Source organism: Mustela nigripes, chromosome 3 (genome assembly GCF_022355385.1).
Source record: "Mustela nigripes isolate SB6536 chromosome 3, MUSNIG.SB6536, whole genome shotgun sequence".
In the NCBI taxonomy this organism is placed as follows: domain Eukaryota; kingdom Metazoa; phylum Chordata; class Mammalia; order Carnivora; family Mustelidae; genus Mustela; species Mustela nigripes.
The window spans coordinates 19,149,738-19,173,594 of record NC_081559.1 but is presented as its reverse complement, the minus strand read 5'-3'; the positions used below and the strand labels follow the sequence as shown (position 1 = coordinate 19,173,594).

The window sequence follows — 23,857 nt, the reverse complement described above, 5'->3', positions numbered from 1 at the left end:
GCAGGCAGAATGGCTTGCAGAGGGAGGAGAAGCAGGTTCCCCGCTGAGCAAGAAGCCTGATGGGATCATGACTTGAGCCAAAGGCTGCCGCTTAACTGACTGAGCCACCCAGGCGTCCCAGTAAAACTTTTTTTTAAAGGAGAGAACATAGACTACAAATTCCCACTTAAACTTAAAATTCTGTCATTGGGACACCTGGGTAGTTCAGTCGGTTAAGCATCTGCCTTTGGCTCAGGTCATGATCCCAGGGTTCTGGGATCAAGCCCCGTATCAGGCTCCCTGCTCAGCAGGGTCTCTGGTTCTCCCTCTCTCTTTGCCACTCCTCTGCTTATTCTCTCTCTCACTCTCTCTCACTCTCAAATAAACAAAATCTTTAAAAAACATTCTGTCATTAATGACAGATTCTTACATAAGGAATATAAATTCTTGAGATATTGCAACTTACCTGTTATGGACTTAAACATTTGGTCTCCCAAAATTTATATATAAACTCCAATGTGATGGTATTTGGAGGGGAAGCCTTTGGGAGGTACGGAGGTCACAAGAGTGGAGCCCCACGATGGGATTAGCCCTCCGACCCAAGAGAGCAGATCTCTCTCTATTTCTGTCTCTCTAGCACTTTGCCATGTGCAACTACAGCAAGAAGATGGCCGTCTGCAAATGAGGAGGATGGCCTTCCCAGGAACCGAATCTTCTAGCACCCTGATCTTGGACCTCCCAGCCTCCAGAACTGAGAAATGTCTGTTGTGTAAGCCATCCATTCTGTGATATTTTATTGTAACCGCCCAAACCAAGATACTACCAAATAAATTACATTTATGAGCAGGTTCCCTCTGTATCTGTCTCTCTGTATCTGGCCCTCTGTCTCTCGCCCTCTCTGTAATTCTTATTGATTGCAACTTGCCCAGTGCTACACTAAGAGCGTCATATATATCCACTTATTTATGCCTCACGAGTCAATAAGGTATTGGTGTAGACACAGTCTAGATATACACAGAATATAAAGGGAATTATACAACTGTGCTGTATCCGTGTCAGTTCTGCGCCTCCATCCACTGTAACTGTGTACTCACATCTAGATACACCACAACATGGGGCGCCTGGGTGCCTCAGTTAGTAAAGTGTCTGACTCCTGATTTCGGCTCAGGTCATGATCTCAGGGTCATGAGATCCAGCCCCGGCTCCACACTCAGCAGCACAGAGTCTGTTTCCTCCCTCTCTCTGCCTCTCCCTCTGTCCATGCTCTCTCTCTCTCTCTCTCTCTCAAATTAATTAATTTTATACACACACACACACACACATACATACACCCACACAAATACATCACAACAGAAACACAATGTAATATATGTATACACATGTCAACGTGAGTTATGTGAGTACAAGTCAGCAGGTCCTAATCTGTGAGATGTCCAGAAGATGAATATGACAAAGAACATAAATCTCACTTTCTCTGGCATAAAGGTCATACTGATGAGGGAGCACGAGGCTGGCTGAAGACAAAGCAAAAGCTGGCGCCTTGTACCCCCCCTCTCCATCCGCTCCCCCTCAGTCCTATGTGTAGCATCCCTCAGGCAGCCCTGACTGCCATGAACAATAAGCAAATAGTTAACTTGCAGAGCTCACAATCCTGCTAGACAGGAGTCTCCCTTGGCTTACAAATGTCCTAAATCTCACTAACAAAGACGATTGATAGCAGGATTGTGACACCCCACCAAAAACTCTCCCAACTATCTTAATGTTAATGGCTGGTCTAAAGACAACACTGATCCAGCAGCAAGGGCAAGGCCTCCGGCAGGCCTGGAACATCCTGGCACCTTGTAGGCCCTCTTTAGCATATGAAACTCCACTGACACCTCCCTTCCCTCACCTTCCCCCAACAGCAGGGTACACAACCTGCCATCCCTCACAACCCGGGGCAGCAGCTCTTCCTGCCCACGGGTCCTGTCCCCGTGCTTTAATAAACCACTATTTTGCACCAAAGATGACTCAAGAATTCTTTCTTGGTCATCGGCTCCGGACCTCAGCCCACTGAACCTCACCTAGGTTCTAGAACTTCATCAATAAGGACACCTCCTTGGGCCAGATACATGAAACAAATCAAAGATTTGAGGATTCAAATGTTCTCTGGAATTTTCTGTATCTGAAGAGCCTCAGGAAAATCGACAGTGGGGACAGAGATCTGGCTGCTAAAAGTAGTTACTCACAGACTATGGTGAAAATGAATGCCCAGATTTGGGGAGTCTCTGAGTCAAGGTAGGGGTGGGCAGTTTCTTCACAGGTCTTTCAGGTGGGTAGTGCTGTTCTCTTTAACAAGAACTTCTTCACAGCTTTTCCTCATTGTAGCTCTATCGACCTAGTAGTCAGTAATTACAGAAATAAATTATTTTTGTCGAGGATTTTTTTCTGTATTTAGCTCTTCAAAGGCCTTTTACTATGGAGCTGGGAGAAGGCATAGCATGTCCAAAAGCCCGATTCCACTCCAAATCCAGAGTTCCACAAATAAATTTGACTCAGGAGTTTGACTTGCAGTAATATCGAAAATCAGAGCATGTACCACTGCAAGAAAGACTGTAGCCCAGGAGAGGATCAGATTGCCCTGAGGCCTCTGGGCCCCATCAGGTGCTACCCCCACCCCCCATTGAGATGACCTCAGAGCTCTGTGCACCAAAGTCTAGAAGTCTAGGGTCAAAGCATAAGTGTTTTTTGTTGTTTTTTCTTTTTTTTAGATGTGCATCAATTGCCTGGTCAATCCTATCCATAAAATTTACACAACAATTTTCAAAGTATTGAGAACCAAAATGGTAGCTCATTATTTTAATTTGCATTTCTTTGAATATTAGTTAGGGAACATTTTTTAACATGTTTATTAACCACACTTACTGCTGTCTTTTTTAAATGACCTGTTCCTGTCCTTTCCTCAATAGGCCATTTTAAAAATAATCATGGCACACACACAATTAAGTCAAAGGACACAGTTTCTTGGAACAGGTCATTTCCCTGTATTTTTTTTTTAAAGAACGGTACTAAATTAAAGTATTAACACTATCAGGAGTTGTCATGAGGAGAATGGCGAGCACAAATAACATTTCTCTAGCCCATAGTTTAAAGCCCAAGGCTTTTATGTCCATTCTAAGAATGGAGTGCTGGAAGGGAGATGAGTGTTTTTCCAATGTTCCTGCTGTTTTTGCTTATGCTCTTTTATTTCCATCCAAAACACTGAACCGAAATCAGTTTGCTATATATGCTTAAACAATAATCTCTCCTTTGGGGGTTAGCCACTAAATAGTTGGTTGTTTTATAGAACTAGTCACTTTTTAGTTTAAAAAACACTCCATCTATCTACTAGAAAAATTCTCAGAACAAAAGTGTGTGTGTGTGTGTGTGTGTGTGTGTGTGTGTGTGTGTAAAGAAGCTGGGACTCAGCAGTAGCCCAGAATCAATGATCTTTTTTACACTAAATTATCAGGAGTACTATTCCCCGCAAAAGAGGTAACAGAGGGGTCAGAGGTTTGGGTTTTACTCATTCTGCTGACCAAGTTCAGGTTTTAAGAAGCTTTCATAGGTCTCTCTTCAAATCTCCAGAGCCCCTCATCAGCATGCCTCAAACCGGACTTCACGAGCCTCCATACTTTGAAGGATTCCTCCTTAACCATCAAGTCCTACTTCTGGGTTTTCTGACACAAATATTCACGGGTCCTCAAATCCACCGGCTCGGCTGGGTTTTGGCATGAGACACCCACCCTCTCTTCACACTAAGTCAAATCCCTGAGGGCCTGGTCAAGCCCCACCTTCACCAAGAAGCCTGTTCAGACCTGTGCGGCCCACACAGAGCTCTTCCTCTGACCACATGTACACTTGCATCTCTTCGCCACACATGCCAGCGCAGGGTCCTGGGCTCTCTTGTCCGGACAACTCCTCTTCACAAGACTCTCTCCTCTTCCAAAGTAATGGTAGGTGGAAACATGCATTCCCTACACCTAACTTACACAGAGAGGGTCTTAATTAGAGGGAGAAGCCTGCTCTTTCCCCATGTCCCACCTTCTATTTGTTCCAAAGTATTACCTTCATCACCGCAAACAGTCCTTCACAGTGGAGATCCATCTTGCCCAGAGCATGTGGATCCCAGCGACGCTCGGTGCGGGGCTGGGATGTCCCTCTGGTCTCAGTGGAGGGTGACAACAACAAACTGTCTTCATGGGGGGCCCACAGCACCAGTGCTCACACTCACACATCATGTTTAAGGTTGGCTGTTGGCAATCCGCATGTTCCCCATTCATTACTTCAGTGGAATGTATTGCTAGGTTATTTTCCTGGGATCATTCACAGGTCAAAAAAATTTAGGTCAAGGGGCTAAAAATAGCCACGTTTTTCTCTGCCACACAAGGTGGCCAGAATGCTTCAAGTAATAGAGTTGTTAGAGTCATCACTGCATGCTGTATGAGCTTCACAAGAATCTTAAATATTTAAGCACTTCTACCTTTTGCAATAATCCTCTAAAGTGCCTTGGGGTCGCTGACAGTATTATTTCTCCTCGGCTGTGCATCCTACTCCCCTACACCTCCGCTGGGAGCTACCTGTGCGCAGTTCAGCAGAGACACCAGACTGTTGGAGGAGGTCGTCGAGAGGACATGACTGCCGGTGACCAGGCAAGCTGGACCCAGGATATGAGAGGCTCCTCACCCTCTCTCTTACCCTTGAAATGTACATTCTGCTCCCCATTCCCAGAGCTGGGGCCATTTCAGGGATGCAGCCTTGAGAGGATAGTGTGTTGTTGAGACCATCTGGATGGCATAAATGACTGAACCCAGTGAAGACCTCTATATAAACTCTTAAGATTCTCATGGGGGCGGTGGGAGGCAGCTGTAGGGGTCTGGTTGTAGAGCTCCACTCATCTTGCGGCTGCCCAAGAGATGTCTCCTGTGTTATTCGCTTGCTTATTCCAACTGCCACCTACCAAGGCGAAGTGGTCTGCCTCTTTCTCTGGTCCCTCCCTATATCCCCAGTACTGGGACCAGTTTCAGACTCATCCACTCAACAACCCACAAAGATATGCCTTTTATTTCACATCCCTGCTCCTTCACACATTTCTGCCCAAGGTTTAAAGATCAATTGGTATACACTGTGCACATAAGAAAAGGAAAATGCCCTGCTTGAGATCCAAATCACACTTAAAGGAAAGAAAAATATTTAGCACCTTATAGCTTCTACCTACTTTCCTGCAAGTGTTTTTCTCACTGATGAATTTCTGGACAACAAAACAGCTTTACTATAAAAAGGTTTGGGATAGCCCTCGATCTGCCCATGAAGATGAAACAGAAAGGGTGGCCTGATTAGTGCGCAGGTGCAGTTCTTGGGTAGAACAGACTAAAAATAACAATAAGCAAGAGCCTCAGGTCTCCCAAGGGGACAGCAATGGGAAGGAGGGACAAAGAGTTTGTATGATCTCCATGCTGAAGACGCAGCTTTCTGATCCAGAGCCCACAGGGAAACTCACACAGTACCAGAGTGGACTGCTCAACACTGGGCTAACAACTGAGCTCGCCACCGGGGTGACCTATGTGGCCACCCAGCGATCCATTAAGTACAGAATAATATCAAAACTTCCCTGAAATAGCTTACGTTTTTCCTGCCTCTGTGTAACTAGAGGTTCAGTAACTAGAGCAAAAAAGGGCCTGAAGGCTGAAGAATCCATCCCCTTGCGAGTAGACATCAGACCTGGAATGTGGTGGGATGGGCAAGCTGAGGCAAAACGTTCCAACCCAAGTTTCCTGCGTCCCTGGTGCATCTCGCCACACTCTCCAGGCATTACCTGCACAATTCCTGCATGGTCTGGGAAGCTATTTGATCCTCTAAGGTTATAGATATACGGATTTGAAGTAGGGCTAATCTGTTTTCTTTTAAAACTCAAGTATGGTAAAACCATTGTAGAAAACAGTTTGGTAATTTCTTATCACTATAAACATATATTTGCCTTAGGACCCAGCAGTGCTAGTCCTATGTATTCACTTAGTAAGGTGGGCATGATTACCCCCATTTTCTCAACAAGTAAACCAAGGCTCTATGAAGGTAAGTGACTTGCCAAGGCCGCAGAGTTCATGTGTGATGGGAGATGAACTAGGAATTCAGGCGCATTGTCCCTTCTTCCCTACCAAACCTGGCATTCCATTGCAGCATGGTGCCTCCTTTAAGAAAAAAAGAAAAGAAAAAGAACCAAAGATTTCCACGAAGTTTGGCTTAAAAAGGAAACAGAAAAATGAAAGGAAACATCTTTTGTAGAGCCTCATTATTAAATAAACCATATTTTTCAGAATATTTTCATTGTACTGATTTTAACATCATTCATGCATTTCTTGTTGTATTAAAGTATTTGAATATTTAATACACCTAATTGATTTTGTATGGTGCTGAATTCATGAAAAAGGGGGTTACACAAGTTTGACTGAAAATATTTTACTTGAGCTTTATGGAAACCAAATTCTCCTTTCAAAACTGGTTCAGGAACAAATAAAACATGGTCACGGGTACATGTCATAAGTTAAACAAGACTTTATTTTCCCCGCCTTCAATAATTTCTCTATTTTCTAGACAGGTTTATGTTTGTATCTACAGAATAGAGAAATTACTGCAGGTAGACTCCAACATGTATAATACTAGGCTAGCAAACAAATTGCAATGAATGTAAAATTGCTCTCCAAGAAAACAACAAAACAATTATGTACTTTGATTAATATAAATTAATATATAAATATATAAGTTATATATTTATATATATAAGTATATGTATATTTATATATATATTATATAAATTATTATAAGGATTTTAACTCCAACTTAAGATGGGAACCACACACATGGCGTAAGGCTGATCGTCTTCAGGACAAAAATCTTGACTGCACCAAAAGAGTGTTCTATATCCTTTGTAGTAACAACTGGTTAGAATCCTGAGAACAGGTATCTCTAATATACTGTTGGCATCCTCCTGTTTGAGAGGAAGTGGCTATTACTAAATTTTACTCAAAGAGAAATCACTTTTCACTGCTAAAGAAGGTCTTCTTTATATGTGAGTCATTATTTTCAGTAAGTAAAGAAGGTCTTCCAACTACATGAATCAAAAATGCAACAACAAACAAAAAAAGAAAAGAAAAATGACAAAATCTACACAATGATGGATCAGGCTCTGTTGAGAACTTCCATAATCTTGACCTAGAAATAACTGCTTGCCTGTGATTTCAGGATTGAAATTAATTTAGTAGGAGCCTCTTACAAATCTAGCAACAATCATTAATAATTTGGCTACTTTCTTGCCTTCTTGTATTTTTCCATGTCCTTATGAAATTCTTGAACTTTCATAAAAAGGACATTATATTTCTAATATGTATACTTATTTTTTTGAATCCTTATAACATTTGCATGTGAAAGGACTGGGTTGATCATTTTTAAATATTTGCTAAATGCCTTTAAATCTGCAGAGCAGTAGGAATTAGGGGAAGTACACCCATTGTCAGATGCCCTGCAAAGTCAGTTCTACCTGGAAACCCTTAAATGTCATGGCCACTGAGTTGGTTCTATATTTCAATTAAATTAAAACAGACCTGAATTCTGTTAGAGTTCAAGTCAGTCTTCAGCATTAAGGAAACCAGTTCTGTCTAGGAAACCAAACATACCTGAATAATTTAACTTTTCCTCACTTCAATCTGAATTCCTGGTTTTATGTTCATGATAGCACATTTAAAAAAAAAAAAATCACATTTTCTCAAGTCCCTGAAGGAGGGGTAAGTAAGTATTGGGTACTGAAGGCAATTGTCCATCAAATGTACTTATATATTTGAAAGAGGCATTTTTCTTTAAAAGGGTGGAATTTTTCTTTAAAAGAGTCATTTTTCTTTAAAAGGCACACACTAAGGAAAGATGAAGGGGAACTGGACGATTGCAGAAAACAGAGCCCATTCATGTGAATATGACCAGTGTATATGCTAAATATGAGACCAGGAAATAAAATCCTTTGTCTCAGAGCGGAACCTACACTTTAAAAGATGATTCAGATGAGTGTTTCCTTTTTTCTGACTCTTACTTAATTGCCTGTGTGGGTTGGGGAGCAAGTCCAAAAATAACAGCTAAAACCCTGTGGGTACTCTCATAAATCAATTTACGGATTGTAAATGAGCTTCTGCTGATCATTCCTGTGGTGACATGAAATTTCAACTTCAAACAGGACACGTTTTACAAATGCATTTAATCTTCAATCAAACAGTGTATCTGATGAAAATCATGTATTTACCAGTCCTGAGTTTATATATATGTACAAAACACATTAAAATAGAATGGCAAGGCATTTTGATTTAAATAAGAACTATTCTAAAATAATATGGGTAATAAAATTCTTTCTCAGGCTAACCTGCTTAGTTTTGTTTGTAATACTTTTCAAGGTGCTAGTTTACATTAAAATCACAGTATTTCAAGCAATACAATTTAACACTATTTTATCTTGGCAAAAATGCAAGCATATGTATTGGCAAACACGGAAGCAACATAAGGCTATATGTGAACATTATGGTGAAGTTGGCATGCTGTTACAATGTGTTATATGGCAATGGAAGCATGAATATATCCTTTTAGAATTATCTGCCTAAATATTGTGTTTGACTCTTAGAGGCTGTGAGGAGCAGTGATGGCCACCTCACCTGATGGGCACTTATCATGCACGTGAGAGAAAGGAAGGAAGTCCTAGGACCTCTGTGGGCTTCGTGGAGAGCTGGCAAAGCCCTTGCTAGTCACAAGAGAGAGGAAGTTCAGGCAGCTCGAACAAGTGCTGGGCAAGCAGTCAACCCCTCAGCTTTGTCTCTCTGCCTCCTCTACTGAGCCCACTATACTCAGGACTCAGCTGCCTTCTTAGCTTCTCCCTCTGCTACTTCAACTTACACACACAGCCACTGCTTCTACTGCCTTCTCTGAAAATCCAAATGGCCAAAAGAGAGAATTTGATGGAATCCATTAGGCATCATCTAACATGGAGTCTTCCTACTGGACACACTCCTCAAACCAGACCATCCCACAGGCTAGTGGGCTCTGTACATCTAGCCTATTTGGAGAGTTGCTTGGGGCATAAAGAAGGGTTGGATCAACCAGTGAGGGTCATGGTAATAACCAAATCACATGACAAGAATCATGGAAGCTTATACAGAACAGACTGTGGTTGCATAAGTCATTCTCTGTCCCTAGAGTTCCATGGGCTTGTCTCCAGTTCAACTATGCAAAGAACTGTTACAGGAAACATAGAAATGAGTAAAGAAAGGTCCCTGCCTTCACAGAGCAGCTACAAACTATTAACAATGTGTTTTTAGGTGCGATTTCACTTGGATGTCCTCAGAAGGGTTTGGAGTTACGCTCCTGCCTTAGCTTAGAGAACCTCCCTCACTGAGCAATTCAGGTTGTTCCATGAGAGATGCTTAAAATTAGCTGTTCATGCCAAGCTGTCTTCTCCCCGACATTCACAGAGGAGATGCGATACTTTACAAAGCAGAAAACATCAAGTTCACATCATAAAGAACAAATAAAAGATAAATCTCTTCTAAAGTTGCTAAAACAAAGCATTCTTCAAATGGGCAAATTTGTCATGTAGCTAATTGAATAAATATTCTCAGAGAACAAAGCTTACCTCCACTCACAAAATCAACATGTATCGACTTTTTATCTCACACCTTACAGTGATTTGTTGTATGTCCATTTCCACCACTGAACTGTAAGCGTCTTGAGATTGCGAGGGGGGTCATTCATCTCCACAGCAGCAGAACCTCATCAAGAGTACATGTCCCATAGGTGTTTCTGGACTGAATGAGTGAAGGTATTGATTGCCACCAGCAGACAACAGCAAAGCGTAGCTGATACGGTATAATGAAATAGCACACACCATGTTCAAGGGAAGGAGGAGATAAAAATCTCACTCTAGCAGCAGAGAGAATGTACCAGATACAGCTTCCAGGCTTGGACTAAGGCAAGGTGTATCCACCTTCCACCATAATCGAAGAGCCTGGATTTCTCAGAGCCATCACACCCACCTTCTGTAGTGTCACTTACCCTGCACTCACTTCTAGGGGATAGAAGGGAAAAGCAATATGTCTGACATTAAAAGCAACCTATCTCTGCAGTTTCCACCTACAGGTATTTAGAAATGAGCACAGGAAAGCTACAGCAGGGCCTCTATACAATGGTAGTGTGACTAGTCCCAACAGATGTTTCTAGAAGAATCACTGCTAGAACATCAGGGTGTGCTCTTCTGCTAGCAGCTTGAGCTGGGCTCTCCTGAAGGAGTACTTCGTTAATGACATAATGATCCCTTATGTGTTACCACTGGAAGGGATGATGATAATCAGAGTCTGAAGGGCTGGCTGGAGCTGCCAGATGCGTTTCTCCCAGATCAATCAGCACATTAGCAATAGAAATGCCCGTCAAATTCTATGTGGAAAAATCCATAAGTACCTACCAAGCTCTGCTACAATAAGCTATAGGGCAATTAGTTATGCCCAATGTTCAAGATATTCTTGAACAGCCTTGAAGCCGAGAAGCTAAAAGGCAAATACGATGGCAACACCAGGAGCCTGGCTCAGGGTTTTTTTCTCCCCAGAACATGCGCTGCCAGGTGATAATGTATATCTGTGTAGAGGATCACAATTATCTGCTGGTACCCCAATGCATATTTGATATTATTTGCATATTGAATTAAAATTTTCTTTCCAAGGGGCACCTAGGTGGCTCAGTTGGTTAAGCGTCCAACTCTTGATTTTGGCTCAGGTCATGATCTCAGGGTTATGAGATCAAGCCCCACCCACATTAGGCTCTGCACTGGGTATGAAGCCTGCTTGAGATTCTCTCTCTCCTTCCTTCCCCCCACCAAAACAATCAATACAATTTTTTTCCTAGTTATGTTGTCTATTTTAATGTTTTGCAGAAAACAGGACTTCAACTAGAAGGAACTGGATTTTTTAAATCATTTTTACAACAGTTATGAACAGAGTAGTACTTTTTACATTGACAGAGGAAACACTGTGTCTATAATTCAACATTGCATTTAGATATAATCCTTATAAATCCATCTAATTTCGGCTTCTGCTTCTGGCCAAAGTGAGGTAATAGGGTCCAGATTTACTGAAACAATCATGAAAACCAGATAAAATCCATAGAGCAACAGTTTTCAAAAACTGGGTATCAGCCAGTAAAGGACAGCAGATCCTTGAGCAGTGGGGAGCAAAGGAAGTGAGCCCAGTTTGTCCCAGATGATGTTCGGAAAGTTTTAAGGCCAAAGCAGAGAGAGAGGCAACTGAGGAGAACCCTGTTCTATTCCTTGGGGAACACTCAATGTAGCTGAGTTCATGGGACAGTGTACCAGAGAGGAGAGGGCTTCACAGAGTGAGAGCCCTGGAGATCTGTGGCGGATGGGGACCCCTCAGCTTCTACCTGCTCTTACCTGCATGCGGAAGCTGCCCGTCGCAAGACAGCAGGGAAAGGGCCATCAGACATGCAAGTATATCCTCTTTCCGCTTGCCTATCTTCTTCTAAAGAGCAGTTGGTTCTTTGAATTGGGGAAGGAAGAAAGTGTTTTAATAGGAAAATAACATCAGAGGACAAAACGACCTTCTAGTTTAATTCCATTAAATTCAACATCTCTGGAGTGACACGCTTCCTATCTACAATATAATCACTTGGTTGTTGTTTCAGAAAAAAAACATACAAAGATAGTATAGTTTCCATACACCCAGCTTCTCCTACTATTGATATCTAACTTAATAAGGTGTAACTGTCACAATTAATGAACTAATATTGATGCTTCCTTCTTAAAGTCCACACACACTTTGAGATTTTCCTAGTTTTTCCTAATGTCTTTTTTCTGATAATCACTCATTTGTACTTATGACTCTATTTCAGTGGTGTATGGACAGCAAATTTATCAAAATTGTGTTTTTTCAAATGAAAAGCTTTTAGTGCTATCTTCATTTGAAAAAAAGAATTACAAATCTGAGTAGAAAATACTAAAGTAGGGGTACCTGGGGAGCTCATTCAGTTAAGCATCTGCCTTCAGCTCAGGTCATGATCCCAGGGTCCAGGGATCGAGTCCCACATGGGGCTCCCTGCTCATCTGGGGGTCTCCTTCTCCCTCTGCCTCTGCCCCTCCCCCTGCTCATGCTCTAGAACTCTCTTCCGTTCTCTCTTTTTATCTCCTTCTCTCTGATACATAAATAAAATCTTTAGGGGAAAAAAAAAATACTAAGCTATTTCTAACTTACACCTCCATCTGAAAACTACATATTCTAAGATATAACAGACTCTTGTCAAAAAGTAGCTTAAAAGGCACTTTGGACTCTGGTAAAAAATTTTGGGGACTTGGGTCTCCTCGTCCCCAGGGGTCCCTTCAAGGGCTTCCTATAGCTCTGAAGAGCCAGTTCAGAAAGCTTAGAATCCAGTACCTCAGAGCCCTCTACTGGCCACTTCTCACCACTGCAACTTCATTTTGGTCCATTCTAAACCCTAACAAACTCCCTGAAAATACTTCGTCCCTCAACCCTAAGAGCAGGGGCAGCTTTTATGATACAGTGCTGAGACCCATATAAATGCAATCAATGTCTTAAAGTGAGGATTTAGAAGGTTAAGAGTTTCCTCTGCCCTGTTACACATATTCTGACAAATTTGAAAACTTTAAATGTAATAAGCTGCAAACAACCAATCGGAGCCAAATTCAAGACCGCTAACTCCAAGGATGCTTTAAAGGACATTTACTACAGTAAAATGATGATTTCATAGCTTTTACTTTCAGTTTTAACAATCAGGAATAGAGATTTGGAGGGGGGGAACCCTTCTTTTAATAGGTAAAGACATCTGGAAAAATCCCTAGGACAGCAACGGGTAGTCACGTTTCATTCGTGACATTCAATTTTAAAACAATTACTAGGATCTCTCCCTTCTCTTTTGTTTCAACATAAGACACCAGAATACATGTTCTAGAACAGAAGATTTCTTTTGGGAAGGAATCGTTAAGAAGACTGGAGTCATACCAAGTATCTTTACCAACGACAATGGAATAAAACTACATATCAATAGCAGTAGGAGAACTGGAAAATACGTAAATACGTGAGAATTACACAACACACACTTGAACAACCACAAGTTCAAAGAAGAAATCACAAGGGGGATTAGAAAATATCTTGAGACAAATGAAAAGTTAGACACGAAATGCCAAAACTTATGGGATAAAGTCAAAGAAGAATGAAGAGGGAAGCTCACAGGTGTGAACGTGTATACTGAAAAAGAAATCGCACATCAACAACATAACTTTACACCTCAAGGAACTCAAAAAAAAAAAAAAAGAACCACCTTCTATCCCAAGGTGCCGGGTGGAAGGATATAATGAAGATTACAGCAGAGAGAAAAAGTAGAGAATAGAAAAAACCAACAAAAGACTTGGGTTTTCTGAAAGTTCCATAAAATTGACAGTCCCTTAGCTAGATTAAGAAAATAAGACCGACAACTCAAATAAGTAAAATCACTAATGAAAGAGAGGACATTACAACTAATGTCACAGAAATAAAAAAGGATATAGGAGAATACTCTGAACAACTGTAGGTCAACAAACTGGATAACCTACATGAAATGGATAATTTCCTAGAAGATACAATCTGCCAAGAGTGAATCACAAGGAAACAGAAAGTCTGAACAGACCTATAACTAGTAAAGAGATTGAATCAATAATCAAAAACTTCCCAACAAAGAAAATCCAGGACCAGATGGCTTCACTAGTGAATTCTACCAAACATTTAAAGAAGAATTAATGCCAATCCTTTGCAAATTCTCCCTAAAAATTGAAGAGATGGAAAAACTCTCAAAATGATTTAATAAGGCCAGGATTACCCTGATGTCAAAGTCAGAGAAAGAAATTGAAAGAAAACTATAGACCGCCATCCCTGATAAACAGAGATGCAAAAGTCCTCAACAAAATACTAGCAAACTGAATTCCACAGTGTATTAGAAGGATCAGACACCAGGACCAGATGGGATTTATCCCCAAGAGGCAAGGATGCTTCAACATATGAAAATCAATGTAATACACCACATTAATAGAATGAAGGATAAAAACCACTTAACCATTTCAATCGATAAACAAAAAGCATCCGACAATACTGCACACACTTTCATGATACAAATACTCAACAAACTAAAAGTAGACCACTACATCAACATAATACAGGTCATATATGAAAAGTCCACAGCTAGCATCACTGAAAGCTTTTCCTCCAAAGTCAGGAACAAGGCAAGGATGCCCACCTCGACATTTACATCCAAAATAACATTGAAGCCGCAGCCAGAGCAATGAGGCAAGAAAGTGAAATAAAAGGCATGGAAATTAAAAAGGAAGAAGAAGAAGATCTGTTTGTGAATGATATCATCTTACATGAAAAAAACCTCAAAGAGTATGTATACCAAAAAAAAAAAAATCATAACAAAAATATTTAGTAAAATTGCAAGATAAAAAAATCAACACAAAATCAGTTGTGTTTCTCAAGATGGGATTGGGAGGGAGAAAAACCATAAGAGACTCCTAATTTCACAAAACAAACTGAGGGTTGCCAGGAATTGGGGGGCGGGGGATAGGTAGGGAGAGGGTGGTAAGGTTATGGACAATGGGGAAGGTATGTGCTATGGTGAGTGCTGTGAATTGTAAACCTGGCGACTCACAAACCTGTACCTCTGGGGCTAATAATACGTTATATGTTAATTTAAAAAAATCAGTTGTGTTTCCAAAAACCAAAAATGAATACTTTGAAAAGGCAATTAAGAAAACAAGTCCATTTACAGTAGTATCAAAAAGAATAAAATTCTAGGAATAAACCCAACCAAAAGGTGAAAGACTTATACTCTGAAAACTATAAAACATTAGTCAAAGAAATTAAAGGCAGCACAAAAGTAGAAAGACATCCTGTGATCATGAATTAAGAGTTAATATTAAGATGTCCATATTACTCAAAGCAATCTGCACAATCCCTATCAAAATGTCAATGGCTTTTTGTTTTGTTCTGTTTTGTTGTTTTGTTTTGCAGAAATAGAAAAATTCATCCTAAAACGCATTCGGAATCTCAAGAGACCTCAAACAGCCAAAACAATTTTGAAAAAGAAAAATAAAGGTGGAGACCTCACACTTACCTATTTCAAAACATACTACAAAACCTACAGGAATCAAACACTGTGATACTGGCATAAAGACAGACAAATAAATAAATGGGACTCAGAAATAAACCCTTGCTTATATGCTCAAATGATCCCTGATAAGGGTGCCAAGACCACTTATGCAGAAAAGATGGTCTCTTCTACAAATGGTATTAGCAAACTGGATATCCACATGCAAAAGAGTAACGTTAGACCTTATTTTATGACATATAAAAGTTACCTCGAAATAGGATAAAGCCCTAAAACCGTAAAACTATAAGAAGGGGAAAGCGTCAACACATTGGGTTTGGCAATGATTTATTGCATATGACATCAAAAGTACAAGCAAAGGGAGACAAACAGACTATGCCAAACTTAAAAACTTCTATGCATCAAAGGATACAATCAACAGAATGAAAAGGCAGGCTACGGAATGAGAGAAAACTCTAACAAATCATACATCTGATAAGGCGTTAACATCCAGAATATATAAGAACTCCTACAATGCAACAACAAAAAAAGTCAAGAAGTCAAATTTAGACATGGTAAAAGGACTTGAAGAGCCTTTTCTCCAAATATATGAATGATAAACATGCATATGAAAATATGCTCAACATCACTAATCATGAGAAAAATGCAATTCAAAACCACAATGAGATATTACCTCACGCTCATTAGAATGGCCACCATCAAAATGAGTAACCAAGTGTTGGGAAGGACATGGAGACATTGGTACCCTGTGTACTACTATTGGTACCACTACTGTGGTACAGCTACTAGAGAAAATAGGATGGAGATTCCTCAAAACATTAAAAAAAATAGAACTACCATGGGATCCAGCAATCCCACTTCTCTGTATTTATCCAAAAGAATTTTTTTAAAGGATCTTCAAAGTACATTTGTACTTCCATGTTCATTATTCACAGCAGCCAAGAGGTGGAAGCAATTCAAATATCCACTGATCATGAATAAAGAAAATGTGGTACATACATACAATGGAGTATCATTCAACCTAGAAAATCATTTTTTTTAAGATTTTATTTATTTGTCAGAGAGAGGGAGGGAGTGAGCACAAGTAGGGGGAACGGCAGGCAGAGGGAGAAGCAGGCTCCCCACAAGCGGGGAGCCTGAAGCAGGACTCAAACCCAAGACCCTGGGATCATGACCTGAGCTGAAGGCAGACAGATCCTTAACCGACGGAGCCACCCAGGCGTCCCTCATTTAACTTAAGAAAGGGAGGAAACGCTATAACATGGTGAATGAGGACATTATACTAAGTAACATAAGCCATCCATAGACAAATTCTATCTGACTTCGCTTACAGTAAAGAGCCTGAACCAGTCAAATTAGTGAACGCAGAAAGGAGAATGGTTACCAGAGAGCAGGGTGAACAGGAGAAATGGCTCAGTGGGTCTAGTTTCAGGTTTGCAAGAGGAAAACCTTCCAGGGATATAACGTGCAATGTGAATATAGTTAATGTTACTAAATTATATACTTAGAAGTGGTTAAGATGATACATTTGGGATGGTTTTATCCACAATTTTTAAACTTAGGTGATAAATCTTAGTTTTGTTAAGCACTGAGCCGGGAAATGTACGAGAAAAGGATTTCCACCACAGGACACTTCCAGGCAGGTGGAACAGAGAACTAGGTGCCTGGCCCCAGCACAAGCACCACCCCACCATAGCAGTGGCTCTCATGGCCCCGGGGGAGCCCAGGCGCACGGAAGGGGACCAGGCTGCCCAACGGGGAGCAGCTGTAGGTTACAGCATAGTCGGGTCCACTTCAGGTAGACTCCTCTGAACAGGCTGGGGACCAATCACTAGCTTAGAGAGCCTGCCCAGTCAAGGTGAATCAGCCATTCCCAGCTGAGGAAGGGCAGTACCTTCTTGAGTGTCCCACCAGGAAAGCAGAAACACACGAGGAAAAGGAGGGCAGAAAAGGTGAAACCATGATTGACAGAAGCAAACACACAGACTTAAGACCCTCTTTTCTGGGACTTAAGAAGGCCATTTACTAGTGAAAGACAAATCTTCTTATGAGGAAACAAAGGGCAAGAGAACAAACAGAAGGCAACACTTCGAGGCCAGGGATAGGGGCGAGGGGGGAGGCTTGGGCACCAAACGCCATCTCCGCCTGCTAATTCAAGCTGATTCAAACGAGTGAAGCTGATTCTTGGTTATTTTAAGTCTTCTTTATTTACAGTATAAGTCTCCAAAAGGTCAAAGCAGTTGTATCTCTTAAATAACATGTCAATCATATAAAACAGCTAGAACCAAAGTAGAGAAATATATACAATATAATACACTAAGTATTTTCAATATTGTTAATTGAATTCTTTGTATTAAATTAAAAGAGAATATTATGATTTACAATGTCATTTCTCTAGTTAAAATCAAACCTGTCAAAAGACATAATGTACATTTTTTTACAAAACCAGCACAGCAGCATTAATAAAACTGCTCAGGATTGTAATTTTTGTTTTCTATAATACACTGCACCCGTGTTACAAAAACAAATAAACAAAAAGGCATTGCACTAGATGGTTTGAATACTGTCTAAGTCGGTATGTTAACACTTGAGGAACAATGAATGGCCTGACCTGTTTCACCACCAGGCTCATTCACAAGTTTCCATTCTGCTAGCTAAATAAACTTTCTGCGGGTAGATGACTCTTCCTTGGCCGAATGCTAATCAGTAAAATGCCAAGGAGACACTGATGCCACCAAAACCAATACAAACCTATTTACAATACCCAATAAAAACCAAAGCTAGAAAAACACTCATGGCTGGATCAAGAAAAAAATTATAAGCAGCATTTTGTAGGAAATTTTGAATGTCTACAAATTTAAATTATTCCAACAAACTACAAAAGGGCTTGCAATAGCCGATTCCCCTTATTTTTCTCAGACTTGGGTAAGAAAAAGTAAATCTTTTTAATTTTTCCCATAAAGTGTTGATGGCATCAAAACCCTTCATATTTATAAATAAGATGTTTATACAATGAAACACGTTCACAGAGTTTTCTTGTGCTACTATCCATTTTCTCAGGATTTCTATTTTATTCTAAGGAAGAAAGTAGTAAGATTTCTTCCTCAGTCTTAACTTTTCAACATCAATATTCTCCAAACCTCAGAAGGGAACTCAAGGGACGTGAGTGGTCATTCAATGCTTAACACCAAGGAGCACAACACTGGAAGTCCCTTATATATACCTATGGTAGCGGCCTCCACAAAAGCAGCGGGGGGTGAGGATATATATAGTTCTACCACTCACAAATTTACTTCCCTTTCATTAAGACATTTTAAAAGGACAGATCACCCTTGCAAGGTAGCAAGTATTAGCTTGGGATCGTATTATACTGGAAATTTTTTAGCCTCAAAATCATTAAGAGGCAGCAGTGCTTTAAAAAATAGGTCTTCAAGTCATGGGCAGGGAAAACTGAATCAACATGACACACACTACGGTCAGGAATTATTCCAGAGGAGGATCCCAGCTCCACATATTTGGTATTGAGACCAAAACAAAGAAACCACCTGACTACAGTGAAGGAAAGCTACCTTCTCCCCGGGAGTGCATGAATGAAGGTGCAGGAAATGGACAAATAATCCTAAGTATCCTGACTGAAAAAAAGAACAGAGACAAATCAGTGTTTGCATTCAAAACGAGATGCAAAATCCGTTGTTTGGGACTGGAGACGTTACATTCCATCCACCTGCTTCACTTCTGCAGGAGGCCATCCTTTTCTCATCTGTAATATTAAAATTAAAACCACTAGTGTTCTAGTGTGAGTTTCAAAAGGCACACCACATTTATTTAAAAAGTGCTTATAATTAGTCCTAAGACCTTGGTCAACTTGTTAACTAGTTCAAAACAAACCACATATCCAATAAGCACCAAACCCCAAACTAATGCTTTCCTTCTCTAAAGCAAACTTTCCAAAATGTTCCTATTTCACATACTTACAGTCTCTGTAACTGGAATGTACCCAGATTTCTTTTTCTTATTTTGTGAAAGTTACAATAGAAATGTGCTATTAGAGGAAGCCTGAAAAGAGAACTTTATAAAACTTTATAAATCCCCAAATTACCCTTGTTAGGGAGAGAAGCCATGAGGAAGTATTTGTCGTTCTGTTATTTCCTCAAAGTTAGTTTAGTACTATATCAGATCACTTTTAAACAAACAAAAACTCTATTAAACAAGAAGTTCCTTACTACAAATATTTTATCTCTTAACATTTCTCAATAATCAGAACTGCACTAGAAACTAGTGCAGAAAGTTAAGAAACAGATGTCCACACTAGAAACCTCTTAGTTTTACAGATGTCATTTAAATCGCTATTTATATTGAAAAAGACACTTTACCTTTACAGAAAACAAGCGTTTACGTCTCACCCAATATCTTGGGTAAGGTCTAATTTATTTTTTCCATTAAAAAAAGAAATCCTCAGTAATTCTCCCTTTGGGAAGTTAGTCACAATAGACCAATTTACTGTTTCCCTGAAAGTGGAGGAAAACCTAGAATATGAGCATGTGTGGGTAAGTGCAGGTGAACATATTAATTGCACAAAAGTTATAAACAAGCTTAAAAAACAGCTCCAAAAGAAGGCTTACAGTTAATGGCTAGAGTCTCCTGTCACCCGCAGAGAAGACAGAACTTAAAACACAGCAAGCACACTCAAAAACAAGGCAAGCTAAGAACAAAACAGGATTCCCAATTTAAGTCAAATGCCCCAATAAAACAAGAACAGACTGGGTCCATTTTTTTCACTGGCCATTAAGAGAGTAATTCAGAATTTTTTAAAGGTTTCAGAAAAATCTGATAATAGGCAACATTATACTTTTATGTAAGAAACACAAAACAAATTCACCACCTCTACAAATGCTAAGTAAAGAGTATGTCAAATGAGCTGCTGGGAAAAGATGCTGGAAAGCCAAAATTCAGGACTAGTTCTTATCAGGACTGTTAACAAAACCAACCCCCCATTTTTTCACCCTTATCTCCTCACCTCTAAAGACTATACATTCGTCGTTAGCCCTTTGAAATATGTCTGTATTTTAGCTTAAGTGGAAAAATGCTCATGCAACTTCCCAGCATAAGACAGCTAATTTAGTTATCAAAAACCAAAGTGCAAATCCATGGTGTTTTAACCCTTCAGTTACAGACAGCCCACACGACCAGAGGACGGGAAGGCCTTGGCATACAGTGGTGAATGTGATGAAGAAATAAAACATGTAGCTTATTTTTGGTCCTTTGTTCCAGGCCCCTTTCATTCATGGTCCATTTCAAAATCATGTGCTCCCTTTCAGCAGTTCAGACCTAAACCTGTCCAGTGGTCTGGAACCATCAGGAAATATTTGTCCATCGCCTCACAAAATCTAGTCCTGTACAACTCCGGAGAGACCACAGTTGGCATTTTACCTAAGATTATAAAAGAGCAAAGAGAAAAAGCTGTTACAGAGCTGACTCGAACAGCTATGTTCTTTCATGACAACTGCTTTAAAGACACACACACACACACACACACACACACAACACACACACACATAACAGTCTCAGAAAGGAGGTAGGGGTGTCCACTGTGCCACATAACAGGGCCTTTCCGGTAGGGGTTTCTGTTTTAAAAGACTGGCTCCCGGGAGCTCCTGGGTGGCACAGTCAGTCAAGTGTCCAACTTGATTTCGGCTCAGGTAAGGATCTCAGGGTCATGACAGGGAGCCTAGAGTCAGGTGCGGCACTGATCCTGCTCAAGATTCTCTCTCCATTTCCCTCTACGCCCTTCCCCTTCCCCACCTTCTACCTGACAAGTAAGAGACCAGCTCTCGTCTAGAGATGAGAGATGTGTGAAAGCACAAATAGAGCCAGCAAGGCTCAGAGAACTTAGAAGACTTCAACTGTTAATTAAAAACAACCCCTTATTCAGAATATCTAGCTTTTGGCGGGGGGTTACTTTTCATTCTGGCATTTTAACACAACTTTAAAACCAATTATTTCCCCATCTATGCAATTCCCTTTATTATTTATCATTTTGGAAATGATAAAATCAGAGATAACTGCTTATTTTTTTTTTAGGATTTAAAAAAGTACCCATTTCTTAAATGTTAACTGATAAGGAAGACATGAGAATAATTTAAAGAATAAGCACGGGCGCCTGGGTGGCTCAATGGATTAAAGCCTCTGCCTTCAGCTCAGGTCATGTTCCCAGGATCCTGGGATCGAGCCCTGCATCAGCCTCTCTGCTCAGCTGGGAGCCTGTTTCCTCCTCTCTCTCTTTGCCTGCCTCTCCATCTACTTGTGTTCTCTGTCTGTCAAATAAATAAATAAAATATTAAAAAAAAAAAAAGAATAAGCAAGACTTCTGCTCACCTTGTCCTCCTAAAATTCCTGTTGATTTCACAACCATCTCAAGCTTTTTGTCCCATGTAAATGTTCGAATATAATCTGTTACAGGAAGCAAGGTTAGCAGTATAGTTATGTTAGTAAATATAAAAAGATAACAACAGTAATTACTGTTACTTCTATAATGTTTACTGAATGCTAACAATATTGCATGGCACTGTCCCAAGGGTTTTTTCCATTTAATTCTTTTAATCCTCCTACTAACGTCACAAGGCTTCCTTTAAGAGTAACTTTTGAATACAGATATTTTTGGTAAAGATAATGAAACGAAAATGAGACACTGAACAGAAGGTAACTAAAATTTAAAAGCTATTGTTGAATTTTCAAATGAAAGTTGGTGAAAATATTTAATAAGCTATGACTAATCCAATTTCAGTATAATCCTCATTTACTCCGGCTTCAATCATGAACTGTAAGTAACATATGCTCACTGACTTACCTATAATTCCGACGACCAGCTCGTTGCTAGTATCATCTCGTCCAACCAGCAAAGAGTAGTCTATAATGAGGTGGCTAGAAAGAAAGTGGGAGTCACTACGGATCGAGGCTCTCAGCACGGCTTTGGAATGAGAACGGATATACAGAGGATTGTCTCGAACCATCTTTAAGAGATTTTCATCCAGCAGGACCACATCACAACTCTCTTTCCCAGTATCGGTTTTTACATTTCTATTCCTAAGTGAACCCTTCAAATCAAAAACCTAGAGGAAAGAAAAATTTTTTGTCATTTATGCATGAGTTGCATAATTAATTAATATAATGAACTGGAAATGCAAAAAAGATTCCTTGTTGCCTATACCATTATATAGATTTTTAAATTTAATTTTAAAACTTAATCATAACTTATATAATTGTATTAAACATATTATATATTATATTAAATATATTACATATAAAATTATATATAAGGCGTGCATTATAATTGTGCAAGACATAAAACAGATGGTAATTCAATTCATCACTGAGAATTAACACCTGGGTATTCAGTTACTCAAACACTTGAAGAATAAACTAACCCACTTAATCAACTTTAAGATACATTAACAAATAACTCCAAAAATTTAACATTGGAACATAAAGCAGTTTAAAAACCAGATGCAAACAGTGTTAGGAAACTTATAATTTCGATATCAAAACTCCACATAATACTAAGGCAATGTAGAAGTTCAATTTGGCTACCAAGTGAGGTTTAATACTATCGAATAAGATGTTATTCTCTGATTCATTACATTCAGGAACCAGAAGTGCAAAAGGTTCCAGTAGCCAAATGGTTTGCACAGTTCAATATCCTTACCTGTGCCATCTTTCTCCCATAGAAAAGATTTTCCATGACAAGGAGATCTAACTTCTTCTCAGTGTTGTTTTGAGAATTCTTATAACCAATTCTGTAAACTCCAAGAATTTTGGCCAATGCAGTGGGTCTCTAAACAAGAAAATTTGTAATTTAATACCCATATCTAGACTACCCATGTAATATCCAAACAAGTTTTTCTATTAATATGACCAAAGGACTTTAAAAGAAACTTAAACCCTTAAATCTCAGAAGTAAAAACAGCAATGCCAATAAAAATATTAGATCCTTCATGTTCTCCCAAAGGATAATGCTTTATAATTTCTCAGTCACAAATTTTGTCATGACATACAATTTCCTCCCAAATATGCAATAAACCATAAATAGAAAAAAAAAATCTAATGACTCCTTTATACACTTACTGGGAGGATCACTGCTAAATGTCAATTTAGGCAGGCACTGACAGGCACTGGCTTTCTTTCTCCCTAAGGACCAACACATGCAGGTCTCAACAAATATTTCCAATTTCTGTCTCAACAAAATTACAAATTATAATGTGCAGCTATTTTCATCCAATCGTAATGTTTCTATACACACATACACACACACACACATACACACACACACACACACACATATTAAATGCAACCTGCTGGAGATGTCTTGGTTCCTCACTGGCAAAAATGGGAAAGAGAGTATGAGTGCCTTCTATCAGAGCTCAATATCAAAAGAGATCCAAACACGTCCGGTTCCTATCTTAGCATGGAAAAAACTGCCACCAGGACTCTCAGGATGTGAAAAAGTCCAGAAAATTCTAATTATAGACCAAGATTTGGGATTTCTACCTTTTGTTGAACAGCATTTGTAATATAATTGAAGTAGTGCGGTGCGAAGTCAAGGAAAGACTGGACTTCTAGACGAGGCATCTGCTTCAAAATGAATCTATCATCTAAAAGGCAGAAGTGTCATAGGTGT

General features: G+C 39.7%; 1 protein-coding gene across 5 annotated transcripts in view; it reads right to left on the bottom strand.

Annotated features, from left to right (window-relative positions):
* Nucleotides 1–17,371: 17,371 nt before the first annotated feature.
* The window catches only part of PIKFYVE (phosphoinositide kinase, FYVE-type zinc finger containing), a 78,911-nt gene continuing 72,425 nt past the window's right edge, over nucleotides 17,372–23,857 (bottom strand). For all 5 annotated transcript variants that reach the window (XM_059393348.1, XM_059393347.1, XM_059393346.1 and 2 more), the window contains 5 exons: nucleotides 23,728–23,831; nucleotides 22,886–23,014; nucleotides 22,031–22,292; nucleotides 21,559–21,633; nucleotides 17,372–20,613 (listed from right to left, as the gene is read on the bottom strand). In XM_059393348.1, the coding sequence (XP_059249331.1) occupies nucleotides 20,498–20,613; nucleotides 21,559–21,633; nucleotides 22,031–22,292; nucleotides 22,886–23,014; nucleotides 23,728–23,831 (686 nt within the window). In that variant the 3' untranslated portion in view covers nucleotides 17,372–20,497. The remainder of the gene's footprint in view (nucleotides 20,614–21,558; nucleotides 21,634–22,030; nucleotides 22,293–22,885; nucleotides 23,015–23,727; nucleotides 23,832–23,857) is intronic.